This window comes from Tilletiopsis washingtonensis (genome assembly GCF_003144115.1).
Source record: "Tilletiopsis washingtonensis strain MCA 4186 unplaced genomic scaffold FA09scaffold_1, whole genome shotgun sequence".
Classification (NCBI taxonomy): Eukaryota; Fungi; Basidiomycota; class Exobasidiomycetes; order Entylomatales; genus Tilletiopsis; species Tilletiopsis washingtonensis.
In genome coordinates, this window is record NW_020311998.1 from 356,816 (window position 1) to 374,221 (window position 17,406).

At 66.6% G+C, this 17,406-nt stretch overlaps 9 protein-coding genes across 9 annotated transcripts; 5 read left to right on the forward strand and 4 right to left on the reverse strand.

Moving 5' to 3' along the window:
* Positions 1-11: 11 nt before the first annotated feature.
* Positions 12-794, reverse strand: FA09DRAFT_285534 (UPF0041-domain-containing protein; the record flags this gene model as incomplete). Its single annotated transcript, XM_025739887.1, has 3 exons — positions 12-111; positions 167-217; positions 619-794. Coding segments are annotated over 3 exons (327 nt in total), but the record flags the coding sequence as incomplete, so codon positions are not given.
* A 228-nt stretch (positions 795-1,022) lies between these two features.
* On the forward strand, positions 1,023-3,399 carry FA09DRAFT_327134 (hypothetical protein). The gene is made up of 6 exons (XM_025741286.1): positions 1,023-1,443; positions 1,576-1,936; positions 1,988-2,200; positions 2,260-2,462; positions 2,516-2,904; positions 2,957-3,399. Exons 1-6 carry the CDS (start codon positions 1,136-1,138, stop codon positions 3,112-3,114), a joined length of 1,632 nt encoding a protein of 543 aa, XP_025601458.1. The 5' UTR covers positions 1,023-1,135; the 3' UTR covers positions 3,115-3,399.
* Positions 3,387-4,084, reverse strand: FA09DRAFT_327136 (ACN9-domain-containing protein). The gene is made up of 2 exons (XM_025741287.1): positions 3,726-4,084; positions 3,387-3,591 (listed from the first exon to the last, which is right to left on the reverse strand). Exons 1-2 carry the CDS (start codon positions 4,062-4,064, stop codon positions 3,403-3,405), a joined length of 528 nt encoding a protein of 175 aa, XP_025601459.1. The 5' UTR covers positions 4,065-4,084; the 3' UTR covers positions 3,387-3,402.
* Positions 4,085-4,883: 799 nt separating this feature from the next.
* FA09DRAFT_292539 (ABC1-domain-containing protein) lies at positions 4,884-7,039 on the forward strand (the record flags this gene model as incomplete). The annotated part of the gene is made up of 4 exons (XM_025740008.1): positions 4,884-5,631; positions 5,692-6,257; positions 6,314-6,574; positions 6,626-7,039. The coding sequence occupies 4 exons, from the start codon at positions 4,884-4,886 to the stop codon at positions 7,037-7,039; spliced, it is 1,989 nt and encodes a 662-aa protein (XP_025601460.1).
* On the forward strand, positions 6,912-7,879 carry FA09DRAFT_327138 (hypothetical protein). The gene has a single exon (XM_025741288.1). It carries the CDS (start codon positions 7,149-7,151, stop codon positions 7,740-7,742), a length of 594 nt encoding a protein of 197 aa, XP_025601461.1. The 5' UTR covers positions 6,912-7,148; the 3' UTR covers positions 7,743-7,879.
* A 349-nt stretch (positions 7,880-8,228) lies between these two features.
* FA09DRAFT_335815 (hypothetical protein) lies at positions 8,229-9,518 on the forward strand (the record flags this gene model as incomplete). The annotated part of the gene is made up of 4 exons (XM_025743800.1): positions 8,229-8,495; positions 8,550-8,602; positions 8,655-9,095; positions 9,152-9,518. The coding sequence occupies 4 exons, from the start codon at positions 8,229-8,231 to the stop codon at positions 9,516-9,518; spliced, it is 1,128 nt and encodes a 375-aa protein (XP_025601462.1).
* Positions 9,519-10,430: 912 nt separating this feature from the next.
* Positions 10,431-12,499, forward strand: FA09DRAFT_327140 (putative MDH1-malate dehydrogenase precursor, mitochondrial). The gene is made up of 14 exons (XM_025741289.1): positions 10,431-10,479; positions 10,553-10,572; positions 10,634-10,697; positions 10,759-10,903; positions 11,160-11,189; positions 11,246-11,330; positions 11,387-11,450; positions 11,510-11,599; positions 11,663-11,770; positions 11,826-11,966; positions 12,020-12,152; positions 12,215-12,256; positions 12,312-12,332; positions 12,392-12,499. Exons 1-14 carry the CDS (start codon positions 10,460-10,462, stop codon positions 12,425-12,427), a joined length of 999 nt encoding a protein of 332 aa, XP_025601463.1. The 5' UTR covers positions 10,431-10,459; the 3' UTR covers positions 12,428-12,499.
* On the reverse strand, positions 12,461-14,912 carry FA09DRAFT_327142 (hypothetical protein). The gene is made up of 13 exons (XM_025741290.1): positions 14,820-14,912; positions 14,688-14,763; positions 14,567-14,626; positions 14,433-14,508; positions 14,369-14,379; positions 14,064-14,315; positions 13,932-14,005; positions 13,746-13,878; positions 13,597-13,693; positions 13,439-13,545; positions 13,316-13,385; positions 13,171-13,260; positions 12,461-13,119 (listed from the first exon to the last, which is right to left on the reverse strand). The coding sequence occupies exons 1-13, from the start codon at positions 14,824-14,826 to the stop codon at positions 12,502-12,504; spliced, it is 1,671 nt and encodes a 556-aa protein (XP_025601464.1). The 5' UTR covers positions 14,827-14,912; the 3' UTR covers positions 12,461-12,501.
* Positions 14,913-15,086: 174 nt separating this feature from the next.
* FA09DRAFT_303294 (ras-domain-containing protein) lies at positions 15,087-17,018 on the reverse strand. The gene is made up of 7 exons (XM_025740439.1): positions 16,830-17,018; positions 16,742-16,766; positions 16,065-16,123; positions 15,951-16,011; positions 15,802-15,895; positions 15,620-15,742; positions 15,087-15,498 (listed from the first exon to the last, which is right to left on the reverse strand). The coding sequence occupies exons 1-7, from the start codon at positions 16,885-16,887 to the stop codon at positions 15,256-15,258; spliced, it is 663 nt and encodes a 220-aa protein (XP_025601465.1). The 5' UTR covers positions 16,888-17,018; the 3' UTR covers positions 15,087-15,255.
* Positions 17,019-17,406: the final 388 nt, after the last annotated feature.

Below are 17,406 nucleotides of genomic sequence, written 5' to 3' on the forward strand. Positions count from 1 at the left end.
GTGCCCTTCTCCAGCGCGGCCGCCTTGCTGCCGCCGCCGAGGTGGTGGTAGTTGACGAAGCGGAAGAGCTGGAAGCTCTGCGCCGTGGCATTCGTGGCGTGGCACGCGAAGCTGTTGGTAGGAGGTCAGGCACAGCACAGCGCCGGCGAGTCACACAAAGACTCACAGCAGGTAGTTGCGCGGCTGCACCCGCCAGGCGAAGCGCATGAACACCATACTGAGGGGGGCGAGACGTCAGCATGCGGTGCAGGCGCCGACGCATATGCGCCATCGTCTCCGTTGCGCTCTCTTCTCCGCACAAGTGACCAGGACCGTGCGAGTTGCTGCATTCAGCTCCTCTCGTGCCTCTTCCTGATCATCTGGCTGCCAGATAGCGGAGAGCAGCCAGCGCCGGCGCAGCTCTCGGCTCGAGCAGAGGCGAGGGCGCACAAGCCTGCAACACACGTTCGCGACCAGCCAATGAAGTATCGCAGCACAACCTGGCCGCCGGCTGAAGAGGTCTCCCGGTACAGAGCCGCCGGTCCGCAGACTCTGCAGTAATTCGCAACGCGTGCCTTGCCGCCTGTCGCCCCGCAGGCCCTCGAGCACGGCCTCGAGCGGCATAGCCTTGCAACTCACGAGTAGCACGCCAGCGCCGTCGTCATAGAGCCGGAGATGACCTCCTCGTCCTTCTTCAGGTCCGCAATGGCCGCGAGCGGCAGGCCCCAGTTGGCGACGGGCCCCCAGAAGTGCGTGCTGAGGAAGTAGTCGCGCGCCGCGGGCGACTTGATCCACGCCGAGAAGGCCGACGACATGGCTGCAGAGGAGTGGTGGGGCGTGCGGCGGCGGTACGAATAGACGAGCAGTGTGCGGGACAGCGCAACGAGAGAGGCGATTGGAAGGAGAGGGAGTGGTGGTCGGTGTCGAGGTCGCGGCGCTGCCGCCAGCTGCGCGCTTCTGTTGGGGCCCGGCGATGCGCGGCCGACAAATTCGTCCGCAGCGGCGCCTCGCCGCGCTCCGAGCCACTCGACTGCTCCACATCCAGATCCGCAGCTGAGCCTTGCCCTTCCTTCCGCCCTCGGTCGTCGTACGCAATCTGGCCTGCACGCGCTCGCCCAGTCCATTCGCTTGCTTCGTGCCGAATTGTACCACGGCCATGGCCGAGCGGCACCCCGTCGTGCACCTGTTCTTCGGGCGGCTGCCGAACCACCTCGCCGTGCAGCAGTTCGCACAGCACAGCACACACTTCGACTACGCTCCGCGCGCCCCGGACCCGCTGCTGGCGCACGACGTCGACTGGGCCACGGGCGCCACGCCCCGCGGCCACGAGACGTATGTGCCGCGCGCCCTCTGCTTCGACTCGCGCATCGGCTGCAGCGCCGGCGCCGGCGGCGCCTACGACTGGGCCGCCGAGACGGGCGCAGACGAGGAGCAGGCCCTGGCGCGTGAGGGTCAGACGACTTGGTGAGCTGGCGGGAGTGTCTCCAGGGGTCTGTGCGGACGCCGTGAAAGCGCCAGGAACGAACAGCATGGCGGGCACCACCGGCGCTCTGCTACCGCATTCGGGCCTCACACTGAGACGGCGCTCATTCACAGGGGGCAGGAAGCTGTGATTCATCGAGTTGGTGCGAGCGCAATACACAATGAGGATGAGCTGGACGATGACGTCGAGGAGGATGAAGCGATGGACGCCGAGGCGGATGAAGCGACCGGCGAGGCGGACGCCCAGGCCGCTCCCAAGAAGGCGGCTCGACAACGGCCAAGCCCGCGGCCGTGGTCGCACTACGCCACGTTCGACTTTCACCCGCGCTCCTTGGTCGCGCTTCGGGCACCCGGCGGCGGTGGAGACCTGCGGGCGCTGGAGGACCTGAACGGAGGCGCCTCGGCCGTGGGTGACGGAGCGACGGAGCTGGGTGCGTGGGAGACTGGCATTGCCGCGGCGCACGAGCTGGACTCGGTGAGATGCTGCGAGGTGGTCACACAGGCTCGAATCTAACTCGCTGCACAGCAAGATCCCTTTCTCGACGAGCTGCTGCGGCCATGGACCGAGGCGTGCGACACGATCCAGGCCTTCAGCTGCGGCACGACGACGACCGATGCGTTTGCGGGCCTCTCGCATTGGGCACTCGAGCAGATCATCGACGAGTACCCGAAGACAACGGTCCTCACGTGGGGCGCAGCCGGCGTTGGCGCGGTGGGCTTGCAGGACGAGCGCAAAGAGGTGCGTTGGAAGACTCGGCGTTGGCGGGTGCCGCGTCTGACTCGTCATCTCCTCAACAGCACGCCAGACGCCTGCGGGTCATCAATGGCGCTCTGTCCCTTGCGATGCTCTCCGAGGTGTCGTCCATGTACCTGCCGTTGCATTGCCCGTCTAAAGACGCCTTCCACGACGACATTCTTAGACGCCGAGCGGAGTGGCTAGACTCCCGCACGCAGGCCTCAATCATGCAGCCAACACTTGACACCGCCTTGCTCGGACTTCGGCAAGTAGGCTCGTTTAGCGCAGCACCTGTCAGAAGCTCATGACGGTCGACAGGTTGAAGACAGGCGGAGAGTCTGCGTCCACCCTCGCTTCCCGGCTGAACTGGCGACGCGACACCCCGATTGCCGCTCTGAGGGGGCATGTGCCGCTGCCGTCCCTCTCAGCTGCACCTCAGCAGGCACCGATGGACCCCATCGATGCACTGCTTGCCTCGCGCGGTTACGGACCGGCACGCAACAAGGCTCGCCCGCTCACGCGCGACGAGGCTGCTGTCGCGGGCGCCGGCGTTTTGAAGGCTCGCTGCATCGACTTCAGCGATCTGGCGGCCACAGACAGCGAGCAGAAGGCGTTCGCCGCGTCGACGCTGGCCAGAGGAGCAGCTGCAGCGGCTCTCGGCGAGAAGCTCGAGGACACAGTGGACAAGTGGAGCGGCGTGGACGCGCCCTTTGGCCAGTAGTGAGTGGATCGTTTTGAGGTCTGTCGATGCGCTGCTCACCTCTGCGGTCTGCCAGCACCGGCTCTGCGGTCCCATACAACCTCTCATCGACTTTTCCGCCCATCTTCAGCCAAGGAGAGCAGGACGCCAGCCCTGCGCAGCTCTCGCTGCTTGCATCCATCAGCACGACGCCCGCGACAGCTACCCCACTGCGTGAGGCACTGTCGTCGCTCAAGGGTGCGCTCGCGGGACACTTGCCAAGTGCGGCGTGGGGCATCGCCGAGCAAGGGCCGCTTGGCGGCATGGACGGACTGCGCGAGGCACGCGAACGGCTGGAGGAGCTGCTCGGCGCGTACGAGGAGGAAGGCGCCGGCGGCGAGATGGAGGATGTCGGTACCGACGAGGAGTTCGAGCAAGACGAGTGGGACCTGTAATTGTACGCACCACATAGACACTCTCACGCACTCACACACACCAGCCGGCCGTCGTCGCGCCCTAATCCACTCTATTGCTTCTTCTTCTGGGCCGCCTCCTCCTCCTCCTCTTCCTCGCGCACTCGCCGCAGTGCACCATCCACGGCCTCCTGCACGGCACGCGCGCCGCCCGGCGGCTGAGACTGAGCCTTGTTGGGGTCGTAGAGCTCCTTGGCCGCAGTCATGAACTCGTGCAGCTGGTAGAGCTGCTCGTCCGAGAGCTGAGGGCGCACGTGCGTTAGCGACAAGGTACACGCGGACGTCGAATGGACAGCGAGATGTACATGCGTGTCGGTGGCAGTACCGCATCGCGTCGAAAGACATGCTCCCCCGCTGCCCGCTCACTACCACGCACCTTGTCGAAGCGCTCGCGTTCGAGGCGACGGCCCTCAAACTTGCCGGCGCCCTGCTCGAGCTCGTTGAGGTATGCGACCCACTGGCTGATGAAGCCGACGATCTGCAGCGGCTGGTCGACCTTCTGGTGGCGGCGGAACTCGTCCTTGACGTAGGCGTCGCCGAGCGAGCGCATGTCGGCGGGCAGGAACTTGCGGTGGCCGCGCAGCAGGCGGCGGTACAGCGGCAGCGGCGGGATGAGCGCGGCGGCGACGAGGCCGAGGTTGTGGTTGCCCGGCGCGACGGGCGCGGCGAGGCTGCGTGCTGAGGCGGCAATGAGGCGTGACGACGAGGCGAGCATGCTGCGTGGGTGCGAGGTGTGGCGGTAGATCGGCAAGCCGGTGGGCCAAGGCGGGTGTGAGGTAAGGCAGCGCCGTCGAGTGCCGCGCAGCCGGGCAGTCCCGAGTTCCGCGCCGTGCCGCCTCCACAGCAGCCGATGTCTGCGCTGACTTGAGCAGGGCTCGCTTCTTCCCTCCCACCTCCCTCCCCCATCTTCCGCCGTCTAGACGCCCCTGCGCTGCGCTCTCTCTTGTGACCTCTCGTACAAGCCAGCTTCGCGACCTCGCACTGTTCCGCTTGCCGGCGCCTGTTTAGCAGCGCGAGTCGTCGCCGCGCGTTCGCCCGACACGGCTGGCCGGTCGGGGCGCTCGCTCACGGCAGCGGCAGCATGCCGTCGGCACGTACCATCTTCGCGCTGCTCGGCGCAGCACGCGAGCTGGCCAAGCGCACTGTGGCGGCGCAGACAGATGCTGTCCTCGCCACGCCACCTCGCACAGGCTCGCTGCAGCGCAGCGCAGCGCCGTGGCCGACGCAGCAGCCTCGCCCAAGCGCCACGCCTCAGTCCGTGCCGACGTACCAGCGCGAGACAAGCGCTGCGCCTCAGTCGCCTCCGGCGCAGGCCCAGCAGCCCTCTGCAGAGCCGCAGGCCGAGTCCGGGGCCTGGTCCACGCAGCAGTATGCTGCTTCCAGCCGCGAGCGTGCTGGCCAGCCGGAGGTGAACAGCGCTCCCACCCTGGCGGAGCAGGCCGAGGACCAGCCGCGCGAGCCATCTCCCTCCAACGCGCCGCCAAAGTTCGACCCTGATGAGGTGCCCTTGGCTCCGGACGGCACGCCCATCGAAATGCGCGTACTGCACGATGGCAAAGCCGCCACTGCGGATCGGCCAGACAGCGCAGACGCGCTGAAGCGGCTCGACGCCAGCTTCGAGGCGTACTTTGGTGACGCTCCGCAGAGCGAGGCGAAGACGAGCGAGGCTGAATTGCCCGTCGAGCCACAGAGCAAGCTCAGCGAAGCGCCGTCGAGCGACTCTCACGTGGCAGAGGCTGTGGACCAAGCTGAGCGCGAGGCTACATCGTCTCAAGCTGATGCGGCTGCACCACTGCCGACGGGCTCCGAGGATGTTGCCGCAGATGAGCCATCGCCGCCGCCGCCGATCTCTCAGGCAGTGCCCTCACCCACGCAAGCGAGTACACCTGCCGCCGCCCCAGCAGAGACGGCACATGTCGCACCCGACCCTCAGCAGCCAGTCGCAGCCGCACCGGAGACGCAAGCACCGGAGGCGCAAGCACTGGAGGCGCAGGCAGAAGTGGAGGAGTACGACGCGACAACAGCACCGCGAGCTACGCCCCTACGCGCTGCCAAGGTGCCGTCATCACGCATCGCCCGGGCGCTGCACTACGGAGGTCTCGGCGCTGGCCTTGCCTGGGGAGCAGCTGGCTCCTTCTTCTCTGGCTCGGGCCGGGGCGAGTCGGGCAAGGAAGGGTCCGCAAACCCAATCCTGGGCGACAGTAACGTCCGGCGGCTCGTCGACAAGCTGAGCACGATGCGGGGCGCTGCGCTCAAGCTCGGCCAGTTTCTGAGCATCCAGGGTGAGCGCATTGCGGCGTGTTGACTAGGGCTGCGCAGCTGATGCTGTCCGCGTTTCTCAGACAGCAACATGCTGCCTCCTCAGCTCGAGGAGGTCCTTCTGCGTGTCCAGAATAGCGCGCACTACATGCCGGCGTGGCAGATGGAGAGAGTCATGCAGGCCGAGCTCGGGCCGGAGTGGCGCAAGCAGTTCTCCTCTTTCTCGGACGTGCCCTTCGCCTCGGCCTCGATCGGGCAGGTCCACGCGGCAGTGCTTGCAGAGGACCACCCGTCGCCTCTGGCAGGCCAGCGCGTCGCCATCAAGATCCAGTTCCCCGGCGTGCGGTCGAGCATTGCGTCTGACCTGGGCAACCTGCGCTGGCTGCTGGCGGCCTCGGCGCTGCTTCCCAAGGGCCTCTTCCTCGACAACACGATTCGCGTCATGCAGCGCGAGCTCGACGACGAGTGCGACTACGTGCGCGAGGCCGACATGATCCGCCGCTTCGGCGAGCTCACGAAGGACTCGCAAGTCTTTGCCGTGCCGCGCGTCGTCGACGAGCTCAGCACCGCGCAGGTGCTGACGACGGAGATGATGCGCGGGCGTCCTCTGACGCAGGCTGCGAGGTACACGCAGGACAAGCGCGACCAGGTGAGCAGCTCTGCATCTCAGCCTGCAAGCGGAGTACTGACGCTCCTACGCTGCAGATCGCCAAGTCGATTCTGGAGCTCTCGCTGCGCGAGCTGTTCGAATACCGCCTCATGCAGACGGACCCGAACTGGACGAACTTCTTGTACAACGAGCGCACAGGCAAGATCGAGCTCATCGACTTTGGCGCGGCACGCGCGTACGACAAGCCGTTCATCGACGACTGGCTCTGCATGCTTCGTGCGGCAATCGGCGGTCGTCGCGACGAGTGCGTGGCGTGGAGCGAGAAGGTTGGCTACTTGACGGGCCAGGAGTCTGAGGTGAGCACCCGTCTCACTGCTATTGCGATGTTCTGCTGACTCTGTTGCCAGGCCATGCGCGACGCACACGTCGACTCGATGATCGCCCTAGGCGAGCCCTTCCGAGCCGACGCTCCCAACCCATACCCATTCGCCGAGCAGACCATCACGGCTCGCGTGCGGGCGCAGATCCCGCTCATGCTCCGCGAGCGTCTCACACCGCCGCCAGAGCAGACGTATTCGCTCAACCGCAAGCTGAGCGGTGCCTTCCTCCTCTGCGCAAGGCTCGGGGCGCGCGTCAGCTGCAACACGATGCTGAGCGACGTGACGCGCGACTATGTGCTGGAGAACACGCCGCCCGCCGGCGTGCCCCAGCGCACGAGCGGAACGTCCATCGGCAGCGATCGACGTGGGCTGCACACCTCCAGGATCCTGCGCGAGGTCGAGCAGGCCGAGCGGCGGCGCCAGCGGACACGTGAGATCTGATGTGCCGGGCGGGCTGAGCAAGCGCTGAATAGAAGCATGTACCGCACTTCCAGGCGCAAGCGTGAACCTGGCTGATCGCTGGCCGCGCCACATTGTCAAGGCTGTGGAGATGAGCAGTCCCGCCGAGACGGAGGAGGCCTACACGACGCTCGCGCCGAACAGCAACCCCGCTGCGCCCTCCGTGGGCGACACGCTGGCTGCGTCCGACTCACAGCAGAAGCTGCAGACTACGCCGCTGCCAGCCCAACAGCCCAGCAAAGCGGAGGATCCGCGGACCGTTGAGGCGCCAAAGGCAGCATCGCTCGCCATCCGTGGCGTGCGCATCCCGCAGCGGCCGCCGCCGCCGGGCCCCGAGGACTGCTGCATGTCGGGCTGTGCCCACTGCGCGTACGACATCTATGCCGACGACCTGCAGGACTTCCACGCCGAGGCGTCAGCGGCCCGTGCTTCGTTGCTCGCGCTGGATCCGCCGCTTGCGCCGGACGAGTGGCCAGCCGAGCACCTGGGCGCGAGGCCGACGCAAAGCGCCGGCAAGGGCGCGGCAGGCATGCCCTCGGAGCAGGCGCGCGCCACCGCCGAGTCCGAGGTCGACGCAGTCATCGGCGGCCTCGATCCGACGATGGCCGCCTTCCTCAAGATGGAGAAGGCCATGAAGAAGAAGGCTGCGAGCGCTGCATCACCGGCGGCTGCCAGCTCGCCGTGACGGCGGGTCCTCCACTGCCTTCGCCCTGTCACTGTGGTCACGCATAATGTCACATCTGCCGGGCCTGCACGCATGCGCATCCGAGAGACAGTCGCTGCTTCTCCGTGGGGCAACCAAGCGGGTTCAGTGCCGGAGGGGTGATGAGGCGAAGCGCAGCGCCTGGCGCGCAGGCGCCGAGCAGGAGCATGACGCTCGCCCGAGATGCGCAAGGGGCGCGTCGGGCGGCGAAACACGCGTGCGCCACGGCATGCTGCGCGCGCCGCTCCTTCTCCACCGCGCGGCCGCGTCTGGCCTGCGCCCGATGCTGCCGCCTGCGATGCGCTTCCGCAGCGTTGCTTTGTGCTCCTGGCAGCAGGTGCGGGGGCGAAGCCAGCTTGGTCGCTGTTCTCTGCCAGGATGAGCAGCCCATGCTTCCTTTCGCTCCACAACCTATCTTCGACCTCTCGCTTCAAGCAACCGGCGCTCTTCCCCGCAAGCTCAGTCACGATGCGTAGCGCTCTCCTGTGCGCCTTGGCGCTCCTCCTCGTGCCCGCCGCACGCGCGTTCTGGATCATCGGCCACCAGCCGCTGGTGACGCAGCGCTTCGACGCCATCGTGTCGCCGGGCGGCATCTCGGGGCATGCGCATGCCTTCGTCGGCTCGGGCGCCATCGACGGCAGCTCCACGCGCAAGAGTCTGCGTGGGGCGCACGCCAAGGGCGCATGCACCACGACGGGCCTGCGGGCTGACTCGAGCTCATACTGGGCGCCACAGGTGAGGCGGTCGCGTGCCGTGCTGTGGACACAGACTCATCCTGCTTCTTGCCAGCTGTATCGCTACTACAGAAATGGCACCTTTGCTTCGGTGCCACTCGCATTCGCGTGAGCAGTGACGCATCGAGTGCTGGGACCGGCACTGACACCCATCCCTCAGCAACACATACTATCTCCCCCGCGATGGGCCGACGCAGAAGAAGATCGTTGCCTTTCCGCCTGGTCTGCGCATGATTGGCGGCAACGCCATGGCTACGGCGCACGAGACGCAGTTCCCGGCGGGTGCACACCCTTACTCTTGGGTCTGCCTGCAGACCTCCGGCCCCTCGCCGCAGACCGACGAGATTCCGCACGGCCCTTGTCCGGCGGGTCTGCGCGCACAGATCATCTTCCCGTCGTGCTGGGACGGCAAGAACCTCGACTCGCCCGACCACACCAGCCACATGTCGTACCCGATCGGCAGGCCCGACGGCGGCGACTGCCCGGCGACGCACCCGGTCAAGGTGCCCGTGCTGTTTTACGAATGGGTCTTCGCTGTCGGCTCTGGCGCCGGCAATGGCCGCTGGGTGCTGTCGAACGGAGACTCGGTCGGCTACTCCTTGTGAGGCAGCACCGCAGCTGGCAAGCCATGGCCCCTCGCTGACCGCCGTTCCGCAGCCACGGCGACTTCCTCGAGGCATGGGACACGCGTGTGCTGCAGGCGGCCATCGATCAGTGCACGGGTAACCTGTTCGGAGCACTCGAGAAGTGTCCACCGTTCGTTGAGTCGGGCCTCGATCGCGAGGCAGCGTCGCGCTGCACGGCGCCCAACCTCGTCCACGAGCGGGCCGTCGGCTTCAACCTCAAGGCGCTGCCCGGCTGCAACGTGATCAAGAACGGCGTGCACACGGGCAAGGGCCAGCCGAGTGCGCAGTGCACAACGCCGCCGAGCTTCACGACTCGCAAGCAGGACGTGGCGAACCGCAAGGCGCAGAGCCGCGGCAAGGGTGTGCGGACACGCATGGTGCACTTGAGGACCGAATGAGCGGGCTAGAGCCCGACCCTGTGTCGTGCTTCTGTCATATACCCTGCAGCCGGCCTGCACCACATGTGATTGCTGTATCATAGCGCATCGCGGCCGGAGCGTGCTTGAGGTGGTGGAGGGGAGACGACAGGCGAGGCCGACGGAGGGCTTAAGGCTGACCTGCCGCAAAGCCGCACCGGCCGCCGGGCGAGTGTTGGGCGCTGCACGTGCATCGCGAGCCGATCGCTGCGCCCATGCAACGAGTGACAGACAGCGACTCGCTCTCGCCGCATGCATGCGAGGGTCGGCTGACGATGTCGGCGAGCTGGGCCTGGGGGCTGCTCGGGAGAGTGCGGAGCGCCACGGGGGTGCGGCGGGCTGAGCGCTGCGGAGGGCGGAGAGGCGGAGATGCGGCGTGCGGAGCCGGCCGGGCCGGGCCTTGGGCGCGCTGCGAGGCTGCCGCCCGAGAACTCCACTCGCTCGCTTTCATCGCGTGCGTGGAGCGAGCCGACCCTGGCCTCAGCGAGGCGGCGAGACGTGGCCTGGCTTCTCAATGCTGGTGCGAGCGACGCTGGTGCGAGCTTGCAAGATGCTGAGCAGGTACGGCGATGAGGTGCTGGAGGCCCCAAGGATGGGGCAGGGGCAGGCCCAGGGTGCAGCTCCAGATGCCCGTGCGCCGTGGGGTGCAGCTGCACGTGCAGCCGCCGGGCAGGAGCGCAGTGTCCGCCGCCGGGCGAGGCGAGCGCTGGCGAGGTGCTGCCCCCACGCCAGCAGCGCGCGCTGGAAGCCTCGCCAGCGCGGGCACGCCATCTGTCACCGCTCCGCCGCGGTCCGCCCTGCCCGACGGTCGAGCGCATTCAGCATCAGCCGGCCGCCGCTCCTTCTTCCCTTCCCTCCGCCATCACCCATCCTCACCGCACACCCACACCACCCCACCCCTCCACCCCACCCACTCTCTCACTATGGTCAAGGCTGTTGTCATGTGCGTCGCCGCGCCTGCGCCTGGGCCACCCTCTCGCGCACGTGAATGCTCACCTTCGTCTTGCTCCACTCAGCGGCGCCGCTGGCGGTATCGGTTAGTCGCATGCTCTCGCCTGCCTCATGCACAGCTGCTGACTCACATTTTTGCTGCACAGGCCAGCCCCTGTCGCTCCTGCTCAAGCAGTCGACGCTCATCTCCGAGCTCGCCCTCTACGATGTGTGAGTGGAGCGTCACACCGCTCACGCCGCCGATCACACGCTCATCTCGGACATCTCGCAGCGTGAACGCCCCCGGTGTCGCCGCCGACATCTCGCACATCAACACGCCCTCGACGGTGCAGGGCTACCTGCCCGCCGACGGCGGCCTCGAGAAGGCCCTCAAGGGCGCCGACATCGTCGTCGTGCCCGCCGGTGTGCCGCGCAAGGTGCGTCTGCGCCGGAGAATGCGCCTGTGCTGTGGTGCGCTGGTGCTTGTGCTGCTCTTGCAGCGTTCTTGCAAGCCTCTTGTGTGTGCCGCAAGAGCGCGCTGGCGCCGCACGGACGTCCTCTGTCCAGCTATGAGCGCCTGTTGCGTGCTAGAGCACTGCCGCTCTTGTGCAGAGTCCGGAAGCGAGGCTGCGAAACAGAGCTCTGAATCACAGCGCCAAAGAGCGACCAGCTGACACCTTCGCTCTTGCGCAGCCCGGCATGACCCGTGACGACCTGTTCAACGTGAGTGCGGCGATGCAGCGCTTGCGCGACTCCTAGGCTCATATCTCCTCCCTCAGATCAACGCCAGCATTGTCCGCGACACCGCCATCGGCATTGCCACGCACGCCCCCAAGGCCTTCGTGCTGATCATCTCGAACCCCGGTGCGTGCGAGCAGCAGCTTATGCGCTCAAGCTGTTGGCTGACCCAGCGGTCGCAGTCAACTCGACGGTGCCCATCGTGGCTGAGGTGTTCAAGAAGAAGGGTGTCTACGACCCCAAGCGGTGAGTGCTGGTCTGTGCGCGCGCATCTATGCACGTGACTGAGCAACGCATCTCCGCAGCCTCTTCGGTGTGACCACGCTCGACGTTGTGCGTGCCAGCACCTTCGTCTCGGAGGCCAACGGTGCCTCGGAGAAGTCGCTCGAGTACAGGTGCGTCGCTAGTGCGCAGGTGGCCCTCTTCCGCTGCCGCTGACAGCGCTCGCGCGAGTGCAGCATCCCGATTGTCGGCGGCCACTCCGGCGAGACGATCGTGCCCCTGATCTCGGCCTCGCAGCCGTCGGTCAGCTTCGACCAGTCCAAGATCGAGGCTCTCGTCAAGCGGTGAGTGCAGGATCCGCAGCCGGAGCATGCGCGATGCTCATCTAGTCGCCTACAGCATCCAGTTCGGCGGTGACGAGGTCGTCAAGGCCAAGGACGGCGCTGGCTCGGCCACGCTCTCCATGGCCTTCGCCGGTGCCCGCTTCGCCATCAGCGTGCTCGAGGCTGCCGCTGGCAAGGCCCGCACGGAGTACTCCTAGTGAGCTGGCCGCGTGCACAGCGCCAGTAGCGCAAGCTCACACTGCGTCACAGCGTCGACGTCAAGGCACTCGGTGCCGGCGAGTGGAGCTCGGTCGTTGGCGACCTGACCTTCTTCTCGGTCCCCGTCAAGCTGGGCAAGGACGGTGTTGAGTCCGTCGGCGCTGGCATCAAGGCCAACGAGTACGTGAGTAGCGCGCATTGTCTCCCCTCCCGATGCGCCTCTGACGGACAACCTCGCGTGTGCAGGAGCAAGGCCTCCTCAAGGTCGCCGTCGACCAGCTCAACGGCGTGAGTCTAGCGCAGCTCAGACAAGGCCTTCTTGCGCTGACCGCCGCTCCCACAGAACATCTCCAAGGGCGTTGCTGTGAGCCGCTTTCTGTAACCACGCGCGGGTCTTCACGTGCTGACCCTTGTGCCCCTCAGTTCGTCGCCGACACTGCTGCCAAGGCCGGCCTCTAAGGAAGCCGCGCAGCATGCTGCACATAACCAAGCCACCAGTACCAGAGGTGCAATTGAGATATACACATCAGCCCTCACGCCTGTTTGCGACCCTCCTCGAGGCGTCGCAGCAGCGACTCGGCGCACGCCGCGAAGGCGGCGCGCTGCTTCTCGCACCCGAACGTCCACTCGACAACGACGCGCACAGGGCGCGGCGTGGGCGCACCTCCTTCTTGAGGCTGCGCAGGATCGCTGCGCATGTCTGTGTCGCCGCCGGCGGGCTGCGCCTCCTGTGCAGGAGCTTGCTTCTCCGCTTCGTCATCGGCGTCTTGCGTCGCGCTGGCCTCTGCGGCGCTCTTGGGCTCGCGACGAGCCTGTGCCCACTGCGCCGAGCAGCGCAGGCACAGCAGCGGCTCGGCGCTGGCCGACGGTGCGTCTAGCGAGCGGCCCTCCTTGAGCGCCTTTGCGCGAGCACGTCTAGCCCCGCGCGTCCATGCCTCGCTGTCGAGGCGTGCGAAGAGCGTGCTCGCTGCGTCGTCGTCCTGGCTTGCTGCGTCGATCTGCAGCACATGACCCATCTGTGCGAGATCGGCCTGCAGCGCAGCCATGACTGTGCGTGGCGTGTGCTCCTCTGCAGCCGGGAGCACGCGAGAGCGCGAGTTGGACTCGGCGAGCACGCGGGCGAGCGAGGGCGCACTGGGTCGGGCGAGGTGCTGTGATGTGATCAGTGCGCTGTCTCGGCTGCATCCTGCATCCCTGCTCACGTCTGGCAGTCGATACGCCTGATGAGACCAAGCTACGGCCCAGCGCCGCGTGCGTCCCTGCACAAACTCGGTGAGGGCGTAGTTGCGGATCTACATCGGGCTGTCAGCAGGCGGCGTGATGCATGTGCTGTGCGGCCGCTCTCACCTCCTGCTTGCGCAGCTTGTTGACAACCGCGCCCACGCTCGAGAACTTGCCGAGCATGCTCGTGAACCATCTGAGCGGGACTGAGTCAGCTTAGACAGCGTCGGCCGGTCCGCAGCAACGCACACGACGTTCTCGGCGCGTCCAGCCTCGCAGCTCTCGTCGATCATGCGTCCGACGAAGGCCTCCTCTCCTCCTTGCGTGATCATCTCTCCGTCCGTGCCTCTGCATACCTGCGATGGACAGTCAGAGCAGTATCTTGCACCTCGCTCGAAGGCACTCACCGCACTCGGGCCCTGCTGCTTGAAGTCGGCGCTCTCTTGCATCTCCGCGGCACTGGAGTAGAAGGGCGGGTTGCACATTGTGGCAACGTGTGCCGCGCTGCAAGCTTCGGTCAGTAGCGATGTCGCATTGACCAAGCTCTCGGGCTCACTCTGGGCCAACGGGCAGCAAGGGCTGCTCGGGTCTGCGTAGCTGCAGCTCCACGCGGCTAGCGAGCCGCAGCGCCTTATTCGCCGGATGGTGGAGGATGGAGCGAGCATGTTCAATCGACTCGGCATCAATGTCTGAGGGACAGGCTGAGCAAGAAACTGCGCTGGCGGGACAGATCCTGGCTCACCAGTGCATGTGAAGCGCCAGCGAGCATCGAGAGCACAGCCGAGCAGAGCATAGATGGCGCTGGCGCCGGTGCCGCTACATCTCGCATTGTCGTCAGTAGACTGCGACTCCTCGTCCAGCGAAGTGCACGCACACGTCCAAGATGCGCACACTCTCGCCTTCTTCTTGACCGGCAGCAGTCTCTCGTGTGCTCTCAACTTCTTCAGCCACACGCGCTCGCTTGCTGGGTCGCTCGACATTCGCGTCCTCGTCGTTCGCGTCAGCACTGCCAGCTGCTGCGCTCTCGGTGCTAAGAGCGAGGAGAGGGCTAGCAGCGGTGTCGCCCGGCTGCAGAGGCTGAACGCTTTCGTTCAGCACATCCTGCAGCCACAGCACATAGTTTGCTCTGGCGATGCCGCGTCAGCAGTGTCTTTACGTCGCGCTCAGCTCAAGACGAACCGATTCGGGATCTGTGAGAGAGCGACGTGAGTGACGTAGAGAGGCAGACGCCTGCGACACCTACAGGCGGGCACAGCCGGTCGTCGCGCTGGATTGCAGTGACGCCGAAGTCATGGAGCAAGAGTGTCTCGCTCAGAGCTCTGGGGAGTGTCCGCAGTGAGCCATGCAGTGATCAGGCAGCAACTTGAGCAAACGCACCGAGTGGCATCGGCGTCCTGAAAGTCAATGCTCGCCCCGTGTCGCTCGCCGCGCTTGACGCTAGAGGGCGAAGCGTACGATCAGCCTGGATACTGAGGCATCACATCAGTCCTGCGCTTACAAGCGTGCCAGCTTCTGCGGATATGCCTCGGCCAGCGCCGCAAAGTCTGGCGGCGCCGTGGCGTAGGGGCTGCGAGCTTGCCGCGAAGAGCCGTCAGTCGAGCTGAAGGCGGAGCGCTAAGGCGCCGCTCACGATGCATCAGAAGTGCCCCAAGGCTATGAGTATCGCAAGCAGGAAGGCCTCGGCTTTGCAGATTGGCGTCTCGCCGCTCGGACTTGAGTGATGAGGGAGCTAAGCATGGAGGCGCGCGGCCTCTCGCACGACCTCCACCGCTGCGCGCGCATCGCGTATTCGAGTGCGCACACGCTGCTCTGCCAGAGTGCCTCTTTCGAAATCACATGCTCCTGGGCCTCACCTGATGGAAGCCGACACGACGCTCGCAACACCTCGTCTGATGACCCGGCGTGGCATTGCGTGAAGGGACGTGGCGCGAGAGGTATGTACACGTGGTGGGCGGCACGCGGGGCATCGGCCATGCGTGCGCCAGATTAGAGTACAGCGGGAGGAGACAGACATAAGCGCAGCGATGGCGTAGCGAGCGAGACAAATGAGGAGAGCAGCGACGAGGTCAGCAGCAGCCACCGTTGCCCTGGCCCTGGTTGCCCCGCAGATCCACGCCCGGCCGCTGCTGGCCCGCAGCGGCGCCGCCCAGCGTGCTGCCGCCACGCCCGCCGCCGCGCTGCGCGTTGGCGGCCGACTCGAGCGGCAGCTTGCGCGCAATCATCGTGAAGAGCTCCGAGACGTTGGCGTTGTCCTTGGCCGACGTCTCGAGGAAGAGCAGGTTCTCCTCGGACGCGTACGCCTGTGCCTCCTGCGGGCGCGAGTGATGGTGTGAGCGCCAGCGCCAACTTGGATCACACCATCGCCAGGACTGCCGCGCCTCGGCAGGGCCTTCTCATGAGGCTATCGCGGATACCACGACGACCACTCACCTCGCTCGGCACAGCACGCCGGCTGGCCAGGTCCGCCTTGTTGCCCGCCAGCGCAATGATGATGTTGGGATCTGCCTGCCGCTGCAGCTCCCGAATCCATGCTTTTGCCTTCTCTAGCGACGACTGTGGCGCTCGGGGTAAGCGCTGCGCGCCGAGAGGACCGCATTATTGGCTCTGCTCACAGGCTGCGTGATGTCGTAGACGACGACGGCGCAGTTGGCGTTGCGGTAGTACATTGGCGCGAGCGACTTGTAGCGCTCCTGCCCTGCCGTGTCCCTGCAAGCCAAGCGATGAGCTCGGCGCGCGCAACAGGCGCGCGAAGGGCACGCACCAAATCTCGAACTTGACAGTCGTCGACTCATCGAGGCTGACCGTCTGCGTCAGGAAGGCGGCTGTGAAGCTGGCTGTGAGCGAAGGACGGAGCCACGCAGACGACAGGACGCACCACCGATGGTGCTCTCCCGGTAGTCGTCGAACTGGTCCTTGACAAAGCGCAGGACGAGGCTGGAGACGAGGAGGTGCGTCAGCCGCTGGAACCCGACACGAGGCAGCGCTTCCAATGGGGTCCGGCGATGTCCCGGGGCGAGAGCGCCCAAAGTGGCCTCAGCAATGCAGGCGGCGATAGCACGTGAGGCCAGCAGAACGTGCAGAGGCTCGGCGACGGCAAGTACCGGCGCTCGGTTCGCATGCGGCAAAGCGCGCTGCGCTGCGCCGCGAATCTTGCTGCTGCGCACGCCCATCGGCAGGCGACTCGGCCGCGATGGCAATGAACGCAAGCGCATCCGGAGAGCAGGAGCAGCAGCTGCCTGACAGATTTTGTCATGCTGCGCTCTGCTGGGTCGCCTGCGATGCTGTCCCTTCTGCCCTGTCGCAGCGCGGCAGCAGGCATCTGGCGGCAGCTGGGCCTGCGCAGCCTGCTCCGCCTTGAGAGCCTGCAGCGCGACTACCTCCTTGCGCAGAGCGTGCCGCTGCTTGTTGCATCGCTGTCGCAGAGTGTGCGCTGCACTGTGGCAGCCGCTCCCGGTCGCATGCTCCTACCTCGGCCTGTCATCGGGTGCGAGCGCCACCATGCGCAACCGCCCTGCTCCCGGATCCCATCTGCGTACCGGAGCTCAGACTGACCTCGACTTGCCGACGGCGCTCTCGCCTAGTGATAGATGCGAGGCGTCAGCATGCAGCGGGCCAAGGGTGCGCAGCACATGCGACGCACCGAGGAGGACGAGCTTGAACTGGAGGAGGCGCGGCGGCGCGCGAGCGGCGGCAGCCATGGTGCGGGCGCGCGGTGGTGCGACGGAGGGCGCGGCGAGGAAGTGTGATGCGCTGTGCTGCGTGCTGCGCTGTGTGGTGCGCAAGTGACGAGGGCGAGGCGGGGCTGAGCGAGGTGTGGGAGGTGGAGAGAGAGGGCGAGGGGTCGTGGCGGGTGCAAGCGTGAGTGCGGCGGGCCCAGCCGCCGCGATTTAGCCGCAAGCTCGCCCTGACGCACGGCGGCCGGCCCTACGCCCAAGCCCACGCACGCATCACAGCAGCGGCTCACGGCAGCGGCGCACCGCCGCGGCGGAGCTCCTGACAGCGCTGCACAGCAGATCGGTCCATGCGCGGCGCGCCCCACGCACAAGTTGGGCGATGCCCCAACAGGTGCGGAGTCGCGCGCGCCCGGGTCGATCTCCGCCGTCGCCGTCGCGCGCCGCCCAAGCCACGGCGCCACCGCCGAGCGCGCAGTGCTTCCACCGCACGAGCCCATCACGAGCGCTTCGCCGCGCACTCGTCTCTCTGCTCCACATCCACCG

What these genes read in the sequence shown, in the direction of transcription:
- FA09DRAFT_327134 (XM_025741286.1), top strand. Translation starts at nt 1,136, where the DNA reads ATGGCCGAGCGGCACCCCGTCGTGCACCTGTTCTTCGGGCGGCTGCCG. An exon ending in CGTGAGGGTCAGACGACTTG is followed by an intron (nt 1,444 to 1,575) that starts GTGAGCTGGCGG and finishes GCTCATTCACAG; the next exon opens with GGGGCAGGAAGCTGTGATTC. An exon ending in ACCGCCTTGCTCGGACTTCG is followed by an intron (nt 2,463 to 2,515) that starts GCAAGTAGGCTC and finishes GACGGTCGACAG; the next exon opens with GTTGAAGACAGGCGGAGAGT.
- FA09DRAFT_327142 (XM_025741290.1), bottom strand. An exon ending in AGTGTGCGCATCTTGGACGT is followed by an intron (nt 14,006 to 14,063) that starts GTGCGTGCACTT and finishes TGCGAGATGTAG; the next exon opens with CGGCACCGGCGCCAGCGCCA. An exon ending in ACAAGCTGCGCAAGCAGGAG is followed by an intron (nt 13,261 to 13,315) that starts GTGAGAGCGGCC and finishes AGCCCGATGTAG; the next exon opens with ATCCGCAACTACGCCCTCAC.
- FA09DRAFT_327138 (XM_025741288.1), top strand. Translation starts at nt 7,149, where the DNA reads ATGAGCAGTCCCGCCGAGACGGAGGAGGCCTACACGACGCTCGCGCCG.
- FA09DRAFT_303294 (XM_025740439.1), bottom strand. Translation starts at nt 16,887, where the DNA reads ATGGCTGCCGCCGCTCGCGCGCCGCCGCGCCTCCTCCAGTTCAAGCTC. An exon ending in AGCGCCGTCGGCAAGTCGAG is followed by an intron (nt 16,124 to 16,741) that starts GTCAGTCTGAGC and finishes CCTCGTCTCCAG; the next exon opens with CCTCGTCCTGCGCTTTGTCA. An exon ending in CCGGGAGAGCACCATCGGTG is followed by an intron (nt 16,012 to 16,064) that starts GTGCGTCCTGTC and finishes CCAGCTTCACAG; the next exon opens with CCGCCTTCCTGACGCAGACG.
- FA09DRAFT_327136 (XM_025741287.1), bottom strand. Translation starts at nt 4,064, where the DNA reads ATGCTCGCCTCGTCGTCACGCCTCATTGCCGCCTCAGCACGCAGCCTC. An exon ending in AACGCGAGCGCTTCGACAAG is followed by an intron (nt 3,592 to 3,725) that starts GTGCGTGGTAGT and finishes GTGCGCCCTCAG; the next exon opens with CTCTCGGACGAGCAGCTCTA.
- FA09DRAFT_327140 (XM_025741289.1), top strand. Translation starts at nt 10,460, where the DNA reads ATGGTCAAGGCTGTTGTCAT. An exon ending in CCCGTGACGACCTGTTCAAC is followed by an intron (nt 11,190 to 11,245) that starts GTGAGTGCGGCG and finishes CTCCTCCCTCAG; the next exon opens with ATCAACGCCAGCATTGTCCG. An exon ending in GCCCGCACGGAGTACTCCTA is followed by an intron (nt 11,967 to 12,019) that starts GTGAGCTGGCCG and finishes ACTGCGTCACAG; the next exon opens with CGTCGACGTCAAGGCACTCG.